At 34.0% G+C, this 14,169-nt stretch overlaps 4 protein-coding genes and 1 pseudogene across 5 annotated transcripts; 1 reads left to right on the top strand and 4 right to left on the bottom strand.

The window, feature by feature from the left end:
• Window positions 1–1,084: 1,084 nt before the first annotated feature.
• Window positions 1,085–2,276, bottom strand: LOC125582981 (uncharacterized GPI-anchored protein At5g19250-like). Its single transcript, XM_048749485.1, has 2 exons — window positions 2,025–2,276; window positions 1,085–1,790 (listed from the first exon to the last, which is right to left on the bottom strand). Exons 1-2 carry the CDS (start codon window positions 2,104–2,106, stop codon window positions 1,273–1,275), a joined length of 600 nt encoding a protein of 199 aa, XP_048605442.1. The 5' UTR covers window positions 2,107–2,276; the 3' UTR covers window positions 1,085–1,272.
• A 477-nt stretch (window positions 2,277–2,753) lies between these two features.
• LOC125582984 lies at window positions 2,754–4,161 on the bottom strand (annotated as a pseudogene).
• Window positions 4,162–4,450: 289 nt separating this feature from the next.
• Window positions 4,451–7,415, top strand: LOC125582979 (glucose-1-phosphate adenylyltransferase large subunit 1, chloroplastic-like). Its single transcript, XM_048749479.1, has 15 exons — window positions 4,451–4,778; window positions 4,853–4,966; window positions 5,044–5,211; window positions 5,298–5,390; window positions 5,462–5,545; window positions 5,798–5,853; window positions 5,931–6,024; window positions 6,091–6,203; window positions 6,271–6,343; window positions 6,420–6,500; window positions 6,576–6,662; window positions 6,743–6,847; window positions 6,921–7,027; window positions 7,113–7,173; window positions 7,242–7,415. Exons 1-15 carry the CDS (start codon window positions 4,491–4,493, stop codon window positions 7,341–7,343), a joined length of 1,626 nt encoding a protein of 541 aa, XP_048605436.1. The 5' UTR covers window positions 4,451–4,490; the 3' UTR covers window positions 7,344–7,415.
• LOC106431468 (DEAD-box ATP-dependent RNA helicase 58, chloroplastic) lies at window positions 7,387–9,690 on the bottom strand. Of its 2 annotated transcripts, XM_013872277.3 has the most exons (9): window positions 9,332–9,690; window positions 9,112–9,205; window positions 8,928–9,041; window positions 8,735–8,851; window positions 8,555–8,659; window positions 8,295–8,453; window positions 8,154–8,222; window positions 7,995–8,084; window positions 7,387–7,915 (listed from the first exon to the last, which is right to left on the bottom strand). In XM_013872277.3, the coding sequence occupies exons 1-9, from the start codon at window positions 9,604–9,606 to the stop codon at window positions 7,511–7,513; spliced, it is 1,428 nt and encodes a 475-aa protein (XP_013727731.1). In that variant the 5' UTR covers window positions 9,607–9,690; the 3' UTR covers window positions 7,387–7,510. The 2 variants fall into 2 exon arrangements, with proteins under 2 accessions (XP_013727731.1, XP_013727733.1); XM_013872279.3 differs by lacking the exon at window positions 9,332–9,690 and having other exon boundaries at window positions 8,928–9,037.
• A 3,300-nt stretch (window positions 9,691–12,990) lies between these two features.
• On the bottom strand, window positions 12,991–13,797 carry LOC125575035. The gene is made up of 2 exons (XM_048749473.1): window positions 13,563–13,797; window positions 12,991–13,492 (listed from the first exon to the last, which is right to left on the bottom strand). The coding sequence occupies exons 1-2, from the start codon at window positions 13,686–13,688 to the stop codon at window positions 13,187–13,189; spliced, it is 432 nt and encodes a 143-aa protein (XP_048605430.1). The 5' UTR covers window positions 13,689–13,797; the 3' UTR covers window positions 12,991–13,186.
• Between the last annotated feature and the right edge of the window lie 372 nt (window positions 13,798–14,169).

Here is a 14,169-nt window from a genome sequence, read left to right as displayed (position 1 = left end):
TATATAGCCAAAATACTTTTTATATGTCCTAAGCATTTTATGTAAACTTATACCTACAGATACTGATGCAATCATGGTCGAACCTGTGAATGCATACGAGTGGATGCAATCCCGTGGATGCGATTCTGTCGATGAATCCGAATAGATGCAACCCCGTGGATGCAATTCTGTGGATGAACCTAAGTGAATGCTTTATTCCAATGCTCAGAAAGAAGATCCAATTACCATATATGTTGGGCTCATTATGAGATCAAGGTCCAAGAAGCTAAGTGAAAAGATTGCTTGCCTTGTTCAGAACCAAGAAAGTGAAGAAGAGCTACTTGGCGAAACCACCGCCACTCCAACCATCTTCATTTACTCAGATGTCTGATTTATGTTTTCTATGATGTTCATGCAGCTTGCTTAATTATTTTTTGTCTTTTTTATGCTTTCCAGACTGTTCATGTAGTAGTTCTGGTATTTTCTATTTAAGTATTTTGAAATTTTATCAAAAACTTTAATAATCACTTTAATCAAAAACTTATTTCTCTCTTTGGTGATTCATTTGTTCTTTGAACAATTTGATTGTAGAGGTGTGTGAACTCAAAACAATCAACAAATCTCAAACTGGTGTGTCAAATCTAGAGTGAAAGAGAGAGTTTCTGAGGTCTTTTCGCAACTCTCATCGTTATAATTTATCAAATCCTTTCAACCCATCATTCTATCCACCCTAAATCGTCCATCAAACCAATATCCATCAAAAACCCCATCTTTCAATCTCTTACAGAGTAGATCCAATCAAAATCAGAGTGAAAATTATTGGGAAGAAGTTATCACATACATTAGTTTCAACTCTTTTTATGGTGTAAATATTAAGTAAAATAAACAATCGCTTAGTCATTTGACAAAAAAATAGTTTTACCTCTTTACATAAACTCAAATAATGTAAATAGTTTTTTTCCAAAGAAAATTGAACCCAATTGACGGAATGCCTACTAGACATTCCTTTTCCACGAGACCAACACTAGTTTCAATTTTCAAGATAAGACTGGCCCTTGTTTGTTTTAGAATCTTGCCATAGACAGAGGTTGCAAGAAGTAAAAAAGGCAGTGCAAATAAGCTGATCATTACTACAATAGCCCATCAAAATAAAACGATAGAGACAACACACAAAAGCAATGAGACTTTCACCCAAAAACATTATTTTTACAGAACAAAGACAATGAAAGAAACTCATAATGAGGCTCAAAACATAAAGAAACCAAACTGAGATTATTATTCAAGAAAAGAAACTCAAAACATGAAGAAAGAAAAGAGAAGAACCAACAAACACGAAGAAACGACACCGTTAACTCCAACTGCAAAAGCTCCTGAGTTACTGTCCTTAGTAGCCGGAGTATAGCCACCCTCAGTAGTATTTGTAGTGAGGATGACCACAATCCAATTATCATCAGAAGCAATACCAATGCCAGTGAACTTAGAATCATTCAGGTTCTGGTTGTACCGTGACTTTGTGAAATTGGACAAGACAAGGCTCGCATCAAGGTTAGGAACACAAGCTGGCATGATCTCACCGTCTCTGGTTGCGGTTATGTTGAGGCGGCATTTGGTGAGGAACTTTGGAAACTCTGTGAAACCAGGTTGTGATCCAGGGACGGAAGCAGGGCCGGTCATGTTAGTGCATGGTTGGTTCTTGAACTGGTCTGCGAGTTCGTCAGCGAGGCATTCAGCGTTGTTGTTATGTGTAAGTGTTGTTAGGTTTAGGGATGTTCTGTAGTCGTTGATGCCTTTAAGAAGAATGTCTTCCTCATCTGTTGATTTTAAAGACACAACACACACACAAATCATTTTCTTGCGGGTGAAACAAGAACCTGAATCAGAACTAAACTAGTAATATCGAGATCTAGCGAAGGTACGAACGAGTTAAACAGGTTCGATGGTTTATTTTCGGACAAGATCTAAAGTCAACATTACGATCAACAGTGTTGAGGTACCAAAATTCAATAATTCAAGAATATTCTTATGGAAATGAGGGAGCTGCTTACCGTTGTCGGAAAGAACAGGACGATGGAGGGAGAGACTGACAAGTGAGAGAAGAAAGAGTAGGTGGAGCTTGGATATCGCCATTGATGCTTGAGGAGGTTCTTTAGCTTTTTGCTGATTTTCTGCGATGGCTCTTCTCTCTTTCTATGTATTATTGGCGTTTCGCTTTGACTCTTCTTCTTCTTCGAAGTAGTTGGTTCGGTCTTTTTGGTCTCTTTCTTGTCCAATCGTTTTGATAACACGCACTCTCACGCGCAGACAAATTAAAAACGATATTATCTCTTTAAAAAATAAATAAAATGTTAAAGAAAGCTATTATACCAAATAGAAATAGTAGCAAAATATCTATCACTTCATCTAAGAAGCTGTTGGATTTTGAAATTTAAAAATTTTACACTTCATTTATACTAAACTGATAATATTTTATTATTGGGAAATTTGATTGGGTTTGTCAGCAATGGAGAAGCTCTTAAAGGTCTAGGGGTGTTTAATTTGAATTTGGTTGTTTGTTCGGATTTTCTTTTAATTTATAAATAGTGATATCAAAAATAAAACCAATATTACATGGTTTTGGCTTCCGGTGTTAGATGAAACTTCAATTCTAAATTTGTGATTTCTTTTTGTCGTTTATTTAGTTTTTGATTTTTCGATTATGGTTTTTGCATGGATCAGGTTATCGTTTTTGCTAGATTGATGTGTTGATTTGTAGTTCAACACTCTAGTCTCAAGAATGAGGAACTTGGCATTGTCATCAGGCTGATCACAAGTACATAAATTTTGAGTAAATGAAACGATAAAAAAACAAATATGATGAGCTCATTACACAAGAGAAACAAACCAACTATCAAACTCAAAACATGAAGAAACAAAAGAGAAGAACCATCAAAAGAAAATTGTTAACAAAACCGTTAATGCCGAATGTGAAAACTCCAGCATAATGGTAAATAACGGCCGGAGAAAAGCTACCTTCGGATGTATTTGTAGTCAAGAGGACAACCACAATCCAATTGTCATCAGAACCAATACCAATTCCAGTGAACTTGGAATCATTCAGGTTTTTCAAGTAGTCTGACTTTGTGAAATTGGTTAATACAAGGCTTTGATCATGGTTAGAAACACAAGCTGGCAGTATTACACTGTCTCTCATTGCGGTTACGTTGAGATGGCATTTTTTGAGGAGGTTAGGGTAGTTTGGGAACTGAGGTTCGGATCCAGGGACTGAAGCTGAGGTAGTGGTGTTTGTGCATGGTCGGTTCTTGAATTGGTCTGCTATTTCTTCTGCGAGACAATCTGCGTTGTCGTTTGGTGTTAGTGTTGTTAGGTTTAGTGATGTTCTGTACTTGTTGATAGTTGTAAGAAGAAGGTCTTCTTCATCTGTGGATATCAAAGACAGAACACAGACAATTTACTTGTTCGTGAAGCAATCCACAAATGAATAAACCTCAATTTAAACTAAACTAGTAAGAACGGTTACTACGAGTACTGGAACACAGAGGACGATGGAGTTACTCACCGGAAAGAACAGGACGATGGAGGGAGAGAATGACTAAGAGAAGAAAGAGTAGGTGGAGCTTGGATATCGCCATGACGCAAAGGTTTTTAGCTTTAGCTTTGCTGAGTTTTGGCGATGACTCTATCTTTAGTTTCTTTCGCTTATACTCTTCAGAGTCGTTGCTTCGGTCTTTCTTTTGTATTTCTCATCAGCAAACGGTCTCGTTTAAAAGAGTTTTTCCCCTTTTTAATACTAAAATCTTAGATTAAAATCATGAAAGTGTATATATTGATCATATAGTTGTACTTGCTATAGAAAAATTATATAACAAGTATGTACTTGCTATATAATTTTGATAAAATATATATGAATTTGTCCTTGATATATAAATCCTATAACCATATATATTCTACCATTTTATTTTTAGAATTGCTCTAAAATATCACTTAAATGAAATTTGTGATCAAGAATACTACCACATCCTTAAATGGTTTCATAAATAAATTAATGTATAACAAAAGGATGGGAAATCAAAATGATGAACTCAAAATTTGATTAGAAATTCTCGGAGATAGTGATTACATAACCTATCAAAAAGTTGTTCATATATATATATATAAAATCATGGATCATTGGCTAAAGTGATTTTAGTCTATGAAGAAATATTTTTTTTAGAAGAACTACACAAACATTTATACTATAATTTATTTGTGTTCCAAAAAAAAAACTATAGTGTATTTATTTTCAAAAGTATTAATAAAACTCTGCAAACAGAAAAAAGAAAAAAACTATTCTCCTGCAAATATTTTTTGTTTCCTTGATAAAACTCCAGTAGAATATGCCATTGTGAAACATGTCAAGACAAAAGATAAATGTCTTAAAATCTAAACACAAAACAATAACTAGTGGTTGATGTAACTTGTTGAAGATAGGGTGGAAGCAAATCCTTCCAAAATATCAAGTAAAATGCTAGTCCATGCAACTCTCTTTTCTTCGCTGTTATCTCTCCACTTGTCTCAGAACTCTTCAACAGCCAATATTTCCAGCAAAAATGGTTGCCTCTCCTGACTGCAGAATCTCCCTCTCTGCTCCGAGCTGCCTACGCGGCTCCTCCGGCTACACCAGGCACATTAAGCTAGGAAGCTTCTGCAATGGGGAGCTCATGGGGAAGAAGCTTAACTTGGCTCAGCTTCGATCTTCTTCAACCAACTCCTCTCAAAAGAGAATCCAAATGTCTTTAAACAGTGTAGCTGGAGAGAGTAAGGTAAAAAACATTTCAACCTTAGTGCTTCTGCTTCTTATATCCTTTGATCTTCTGTTTACCTCACCAACCTCCAGGTACAAGAAATTGAGTCTGAGAAAAGAGATCCAAAGACAGTAGCTTCCATTATTCTTGGAGGTGGAGCAGGAACTCGACTCTTTCCTCTCACAAAGCGTCGCGCCAAGCCTGCTGTTAGTTGCTTCCATCTTTCTAAATTTTCCGCAAAACAAAGTATAAAACTAATTTTGGAATATTGTGTGAACTACAGGTCCCTATCGGAGGAGCCTATAGGTTGATAGATGTACCGATGAGCAACTGCATCAACAGTGGAATCAACAAAGTCTACATACTCACACAATACAACTCAGCGTCACTGAACAGGCATCTAACTCGTGCTTACAACTCCAATGGAGTTTTTGGAGACGGCTTTGTTGAGGTTTTGATATTGCTTTCTTCATCACTCTTTTATGAACCAAACTTGGTTAACTCATCTGAGGCAATTGTTTGAAAAAAAATATTCAGGCTCTTGCAGCCACTCAAACGCCAGGAGAAACAGGTAAAAGGTGGTTCCAAGGTACAGCAGATGCGGTTCGGCAGTTCCATTGGCTTTTTGAGGTAGAAACCAAACTTTAAGTAGCTTATATCTTCCCATGGAAACACAAAGTGTCCAACATTTCTTTTCATAGGATGCAAGAAGCAAGGAGATAGAGGATGTGTTGATCCTCTCTGGTGATCACCTTTACAGGATGGATTACATGGATTTTGTACAGGTGAGACAATATTACTTCATCCCATGTCTATCAACAAGAAACTCACAAGTACTCGTAAATAGCAAGTAACAAAGAGGAACAAATATATTGCAAATAACTCATTCTTGATAAGTACTCGAAATAACAAATACTATTTTTAACAAGTAAAGTACAAGTTTAAATTTTCATTACTCGTACAAGACAAGTCTAGTATTACTAAAATAGTAAGTATCCGCCTTGTTCCCAGTCCTAACTGATAATTCAAATCTGCAGGATCATCGACAAAGCGGTGCAGATATAAGCATTTCTTGCATACCAATAGATGACAGGTGAATGCAAAAGAGTCCAACAAATCCATTCAAAGATCATGATTTCCTAATAGTCTCTTTTCTGTGTTACATGGTAGACGTGCCTCAGATTTTGGTCTAATGAAGATAGATGACAAAGGAAGAGTCATCTCTTTCAGTGAAAAACCTAAAGGAGATGACCTGAAAGCAATGGTATGTTGAAACTTTTTAATAGGAACTCTTAACCAAACCTGAAGATTACTGTAATATTATCCTTAGGCAGTAGACACAACTGTTCTAGGACTTTCCAAGGAGGAAGCTGAAAAGAAACCATACATAGCATCAATGGGAGTTTATGTTTTCAAGAAAGAAATACTGTTGAATCTCTTGAGGTAACAACACTTTTAAGCTCTATATTATGTATATGCATTCTAAGAAGTTTAAGTGTTCTGAAACCAGATGGCGTTTCCCAACAGCAAACGACTTTGGTTCAGAGATTATACCCTTCTCAGCTAAAGAGTTCTATGTGAATGTCAGTAACACTCAGTTTTATGCACACATTCAGTATTGTTATAACATCAGGGGATAAACAAGATCTTTTTGAGCAGGCCTATCTCTTTAATGACTACTGGGAAGATATAGGAACGATAAGATCTTTCTTTGATGCAAATCTCTCCCTCACTGAGCATGTAAGGACAAGATGTAGCTAATAATCATATAAACTCATTTTCATATCACTTACGTCTACATATCTTACCTTGTAGCCACCAGCATTCAGTTTCTACGACGCAGCAAAGCCTATATATACATCAAGGAGGAACCTGCCACCATCAAAGATAGACGGCTCTAAGGTTAGTAAAACCAGCTATCATTTTTTCGGTTTTAGCCCATTTTCTTCAGGACTAACTCTTTAAGTTCATTTCATTTGAAGCTGGTTGATTCGATCATTTCTCATGGCAGCTTCTTAACCAACTGCTTAATTGAGCATAGCATTGTGGGTATTAGATCAAGAGTAGGCAGTAATGTTCAGTTGAAGGTAGGCAAAAAAAAACAAATATCTTTCTAAATCATAATGAAAGGATTGGACTCTAAAAGCATGAAAACTATAGGACACTGTGATGCTTGGGGCAGACTTCTATGAAACTGAAGCAGAAGTTGCAGCACTACTTGCTGAAGGAAAAGTTCCCATTGGAATAGGAGAGAACACAAAGATTAAGTAAGACTAAATGTTCACTTTCAAATGGTTTACCTTAGAAACAGAAGGTTCCTGATTCCTTTCTCACTTCTCCTTTCCCCTACAGAGAATGCATTATAGACAAGAATGCTAGAGTTGGGAAGAATGTAGTTATCGCAAACTCGGAGGTAATTTTTTTTTCTTTTTATTTAACAAAAAAGGACCCATCAGACATACTAATGTGATGGTTTTGCAGGGAGTACAAGAAGCAGATAGGTCATCTGATGGATTTTACATCAGATCTGGCATTACAGTAATCTTGAAGAACTCAGTAATCGCAGATGGAGTTGTGATATGACTATATGAGACTTAAGTTTTAGTTATGAGAAAAAGTCAAAAACTATATTAATAAAAGCAATTTATTTGATAATGAAGACACTTCTCATATAATCATTCCATGTAACTAATCAAGTTGCATTAAGACAAATATGTGAAGTTTATGTACATAAAAATTCAATAGTGTACCTAAAACATCAGTTCCTCGCAGCTGAACATTAGTTCATTTTCGAATCTTTGTAAGACAAATCTTTCCTCAGAGGTGATCAGGTTGGTAACAATGCACTTCCTATCCGAAAAAGGTTTTCGACCAGCTCTTCCAGCTCTGTGAAGATAATCTGTAGCTGTTTGCGGGAGATCAAAGTTGAAGATGTGAGTTGTTTCCGGTAGATCAATCCCTCTTGCTGCAATATCAGTAGAAACAAGAAGAAACCCTCCTCCTTGCCGGATCTCTGTTAATGAAGCTGCTCGTGAATTGAAATTCATGTCTTCCTCTAGTAAGAGGATCTCCAGAGAGCCATCATATGAAGTTTTGAGGAATTCTATAAGTAGAGTTGTGGAAGGATCGTTTCCAGCTTTCTTTGACTTCTCAGACTGAAAAGAAGAAACAGAAAAAGAGTGTTAAATGGTTTTGAATAGGTGAAGTCAGGAGGGAAATAGAGGTTTTCAAAACCTGCTCTCCGACGAAAATAATAGCTGATTCAGGTGCATCAGACTCTAACAAGGCGAGCAGTACTTGATGCTTGTTTTTCTTCCCACACACCTGCCAAAATACAGATCAGAACAGCTCAATATTTAGACAAAAGAGGTCAGAACAAGTTATAGATCTTACTACAAATTTGTGAAGAAGGCACAAAGGCATGGGCGTGATAGCGCTAACATGAATATGAACAACATCCCTCTGCAAGAAATATAGAGTCAGGCGGGGTAGTATTTAATCTAACAGTAGCTCAAATCATTGATAAGCAAAGACCTTTGTCCATTTTTGTTGCATACAGTCATGCACAAAATGTTTATGCTGGGGAATGGAAGCACTGGCGAAAACCGTCTGACGTTTATCGCATGAGGAAAATGAAGTCAGAAGCTTCCTCACAGGACCGGCTTGTTTAGATGAGTAGAATAAGAAATCAACCTACCAACAAGTGACAGAAGAAACTATTCTCAGCATGATGTTCAATGTGAAGAACAGCATCTATCATTTGCTATGGAGAATAAGTGTGTGTGTGTTTATACCTCATCAACAACAAGAACTTTCACCGAGTCAAGTCTAAGTATGTGCTTTTCAAGCATGTGGCATAAACTTGCAACCGTAGCGACCACAATTGCTGGCGGCTCAGCCTGAAAAAGAAAGAGTTAAAACTTGCTAAGCTAACTCGCAAGAAGAAATGGCTAAGATCATTTTTAAGTACAAACCTTAAGCCAGCTTTTGTGCCTTCTTAGCATCCCTCCATCTAAGAGAGCCATAACTGTACATCCTTTCACCTCAGCATCGGTTGATTTTGCAGCCAACATTCGAGCAACCTTTGTAACCTAAACCACAAAAGAGGCAAGAATGTCCATATAAGAAAAGTAAAAACTCATTCAAAATCAAGGCATATAGTCTTACTTGCATACCGAGCTCCCGAGTGGGAACAACAACCACAGCTTGCACAGAAGATCGTTGAGGGTTTATAAGAGAGAGTATGAGTAACAGGTAAGTCAATGTCTTGCCTGAGCCTGTCTACATCACCCAAAAACATTAACCGTGTTCTGACAATAACAAAACAGATAATAGATATAAAGGAAGAGACTTGGGCATGGAGGATGCAATCACGGCCAGTGAACAGAGTAGGAAGAGCTTCTCTTTGAATATCCGTGGGAAACACAAACCCAATCTCCTCCATTCTAGCAAAACCCAGTTCACAAGTTTCGAACTTTATTACTAATTCGAATCAAAATTTTAACGGGGAAGTAAAAACAGAGCTTTTAAAGCCAAAAAGCAAAAAAGCAAAAAAAAAAAACAGAGCTTGCCTGTGTAAAATGTGTTCGGGGACAAAGCCTTGGCAGATGTTTCGTAGAGTTAAAGCAGTTGTTTCAGTGGGAGCGTTGCTTTCGGTTTCGGAGCAAGTGTTGGTGACGGCTTGGAGGTTAGTAATCCGAGAATTGGGGGAGGATTGGAGAGGAGAACAAGTAGTAGAGTGAAAGAGAGAGAGTTTTCGTGGTGTTGATAAGAAGGGAGGATGAAAGGGTGAGACTTTAGGGAGGAGGGAGAAATGAGGAACAGAGAGAAGCTGGTGGGACGCCATTGATGAGAGTACCTCCGGTGAAAGGAAGACGAAGGATAACGAAATTGAACTTTGGGACCAAATCTGCCGGTGCGGTTTGGTATGGTATGTTATGGTTTAGTGTCGTTAACAAATTTTACTCATTGTGATGTTCAAAAAAAAATGTTACTTTTTAAATTTACTGAAAGTTTATTTTGGGCCAATTTTGCAATTTACCACACAACTTTGTAATCCCTTATATATTAATTGAGAAACATTTGAAAAGATGTAACCTCAATTTTGTATTAATTAAAACAGGCCCCAATGCATAGGTGACACTCAATTAGGTAGTCAATTAAATTCAATTGAAAAATAAGTAGGTCCACATTCGATTTTTATATGTTGTTAGATACATAAGTTGGTCAAACTATATGATATAATGATATGATATGATATTTTCTTTCCTTAAATAAAACCTACGGAATTACCATAAATGACTAATATATATATGACAATTAATGAGTTTAATAATAAAGATTTGATAACAATGTATATCTCCTCCATCATTTTTTGTTTAATTTTATATTATTAAAATAAATTAAACAATCAAATTAGCTATAAAAATAAAATTTAGATTTTTTCGTATATGTTATATTTTGAATTTTTAAAAACGACAATAAATGACTAAAACTATTAAAATTATTATGTTAAAAATTAATGATCAATGGTTTAACATTTTTATTATAAGAAGATACACATGATTTTAAAACCATATGAGTAAAAAATATCATTTAATAATAAAATATATATATATATATATATATTAAACACTATATACCATAAGATTACATAAATATTTTAATATTAAAACTTTCAATGAATTTTCAAGAACATTTATAAATTATAAATTTATTAAAGATTTCAGATTGAAAATTTTGTTATCGATGATTTAAATATTTTGTTATAAAACGATATGAACGATCATAGAACCGTATGATTATAAATTCTTATTTAATATATAACTATACAAAATATACTATTCCTAGAAAAATAGGTTGGTCCATCTTAACTTATATTACACTTTTTATTAAACTAACTATCGAATTGATAAATAACGTACCAAAAAATGTTTTGCACTTTCCTTAAATAAAAGCTACGAAATTACCTAATATGATTAACGTATATGTGAAAATTAATTATAATGAATAATAAATATTTGATAACAATTTTTGTATCTTAGTTCTTTTTTTTAATTTTATATTATTAAAATATATTTAAAAATCACATTAAATATATAATAAAAACATTTATAATTTTTCTTATATGTTATATTTTGAATTTTTCAAAACGTCTATAAATTATTAGAAATTTGAAGATCCCCACTCTGAAAATTTTGTGATCAATAGATTATTTTTTTGTCATAATAAGTTACAAATGATCATAAAATTGTATTAATATGAACTTTTATTTAATATTATAAGAAGATACACATTATTTTAAAACCATATGAGTAAAAAATATCATTTAATAATAAAACATATATATTTATATATATATATATAGATTATACTATATACCATAAGATTACATAAATATTTTAATATTAAAACTTTCAATGAATTTTCACAAAAACATTTATAAATTATAAACTTATTAAAGATTTCACATTGAAAATTTTGTTATCGATGATTTAAATATTCAGTTATAAAATGATATGAATGATTATAGAACTATATGATTATAAATTCTCATTTAATAAATGACTATATAAAATATACTATTCTTAGAAAAATAGGTTGGTCCATCTTGACTTACATTATATTTTTTATTAAACTAACTATCGAATTGATAAATAATCTACCAAAATTTTTTTTGCACTTTCCTTAATTAGAAGCTACGAAATTACCTAATATGATTAACGTATATATGAAAATTAATTATTATGAATAATAAATATTTGATAACAATTTTGGTATCTTAGTTCTTTTTTTTAATTTTATATTATTGAAAGATATTAAAAAATCACATTAAATATATAATAAAAACATTTATATTTTTTCTTATATGTTATATTTGAATTTTTCAAAACGTCTATATATTATTAGAAATTTGAATATTCCCACTCTGAAAATTTTATGATCAATAGATTATTTTTTTGTTATAATAAGTTACAAATGATCATAAAATATAACGCATATGAATTTTTATTTAATAAATATTCAAACTAAATAATATATATATATATATAAACACTAATGATTTAAAGCAACAAGATTGGCTGGTCAATTTAGTCGTCCCGTTGAAATCTTTCAAAAGTATGTGAAAGACTAAAATCAAAGTAAATATGGATTTAGAATAGTAGTTATATTTTACTAACCAAATAACGAAAAAATCGAACCGAACCGAAACCAACCCGATATCCGGATTGAACACCCGTAATCCAAATGAAGCCAAACTATTGTTTCATTCTCCAAAATATAATAAAAATAATAACTTAATCCCGCGCAAGGCGCGGGTCTTATCCTAGTGGACTTATAAAACAAATTCGAAATTCAATTGCAAACACAAAAGTCCAAGTTTGCAAGGAGAAGCATGAACTTGTTCACTGTACTATTATGTTAAAAGTTAAAACTCTCTAATCACCGAAATATATATCTTACTATTATGTAGTAGTATACAACGAAAAGAATCTTGTAATGATTCCACTGCCACCTATAAAATATATTACTAGTTTATGTATGAATCAAAGTAACTGTATGTTTTCGTATCTTGTCTTGAAGGTTGTTGGCTGCTATTGATATTAATGTGCATTTAAATATAGTTTGTCTGTCTGTTCATTACTTCTTTATTACCATTTCCCTTGTATCTATGTTTTATTAATGTTTGATGTTGGGGGTTTGGTTAATATTTAGATTATCAGTTTTGTCTGTGTGAGCTTGTATTACTTTCGGACATCACCTATTCATTTGCTTTTTTACATGTGATACGTCCTGAAAACTAATAAGCGATTTTTAATGGAAAACGGAGTTCATCATCATATTATTTTGCGTTAAATAGAAAGACTAAAGGAATGAGAATGAATAATGAGGGACAGAGAGAGAGATGGGCATGTGAGTGAGAGTGGCATGACAGAAGGTGTGTGAGCTTGTGACAGTCTTTTTGGACCTCTTAGTTATTAGATCTGATCTTTTTATATATTCAGACAGTGTGGCAAACTCGTCTGTGATGTCCCAAAGATATTTTGATTGATTGGACAAAGTTAGAGAGAGACACAGAACATTTGCTCATTCCACATGGGGCTTGTCTTTACACATTCCTCCATCACTATTAGTTGTAATCACCCAACAAGATTTCATACCTTGATTTTTAATTTAATCCTTGAAACATATTTTACAAATGGAGAGAAGTCAATGAATATCTCTAAAATGACTTAAGAAAAAATTACATTAAAACAAGAACACACTTGGAACAAATCTCCAAGACCTTCCTTACAGAAGAAAGAACGCTTTGTTCTTCGCTGATTTACAAACAAATAAATCTTATGCATCTATAGAATATATATAGTTATATGAATCAATCACACAAAAACCATGAATCATGTAAAATATTTGCTAAAAACTAATCAAGTGTAGATAGATGCTGCATCTCTGTAGCTTCTTCTTGCGATAGAAGCATGAACATTACCAGTGATCATGCTGCTCTTGTTGTTGTGAGTGGTGTGAGTATACCTTGAGTTGTCCTGATACTGTTGTTTGTTTTGATGAAGAGAGTGTTGTTGCTTGGCGTTGAAGGAACTAAACCTACCTTGCTTCGGATGATGAGGTCTTCTTCTTGACTGAGAAGATTTAGGGATGAACACGCCAGTTCCTTTGCTTGGTTCTTTATGATACATATATGGGGCCGTTTGGTAGCTTCCTCTGAACATACCCTGTTTCCAGAAAGACACAGTTAGAGAGAGGTATGTTTTGAGAGAGAGATTAAGTGTGTGGAGAACAAACCTGGAACGCAAGAGAGGGTGTAGAGAGAGAAACAGGGTTTAACTGTTCATCTTCATCCATAATGAGAAGAGAGATCTGTTTGCTTATGTCTGCAAAGAAGACATCATCATCAAGCTCTATCTCCATAGCCGTATATATCTTAGTTTTCCTAACACTTTGCAAGTCTTGTGTTATTTCTTTGCTTGAAGTGGAGTTTGAGGGAATGTTGAAAGAGTCAAATATATAAGCAAGAAAATATTGGCCCTTTGAGAGAGGAAGAGAGAAGAAGAGCATGTGGGTGGGAGAGTGGGGACAGAGGAAAAAAATAAAAGAGATTTGAACAATGTAAATCTAATCTGGCTAAGTCCCACACAATTAGGACACACACAACATGAAGGACAGAAGGAGGTTGTGCATTGATGTTATCCAGTTGTTAAATGTTGAAAAGACAAATCAAAGTTCACAATATCCACTCTGTTTTTGTTACATTTTACATATATCTCTTGACCAAAAACTTTTATAGCTTTACTAAATTACTATCAATTTAACTGAACTGAACCAACAAGTGTTTAGATACCCTTGGTTTTCATTATTCATCATGATATTAACAAAACAAAACAAAAACAAA

Source organism: Brassica napus, chromosome A2, assembly GCF_020379485.1.
Source record: "Brassica napus cultivar Da-Ae chromosome A2, Da-Ae, whole genome shotgun sequence".
In the NCBI taxonomy this organism is placed as follows: Eukaryota; Viridiplantae; Streptophyta; class Magnoliopsida; order Brassicales; family Brassicaceae; genus Brassica; species Brassica napus.
This window is presented reverse-complemented; position numbering and strand designations above follow the sequence as displayed.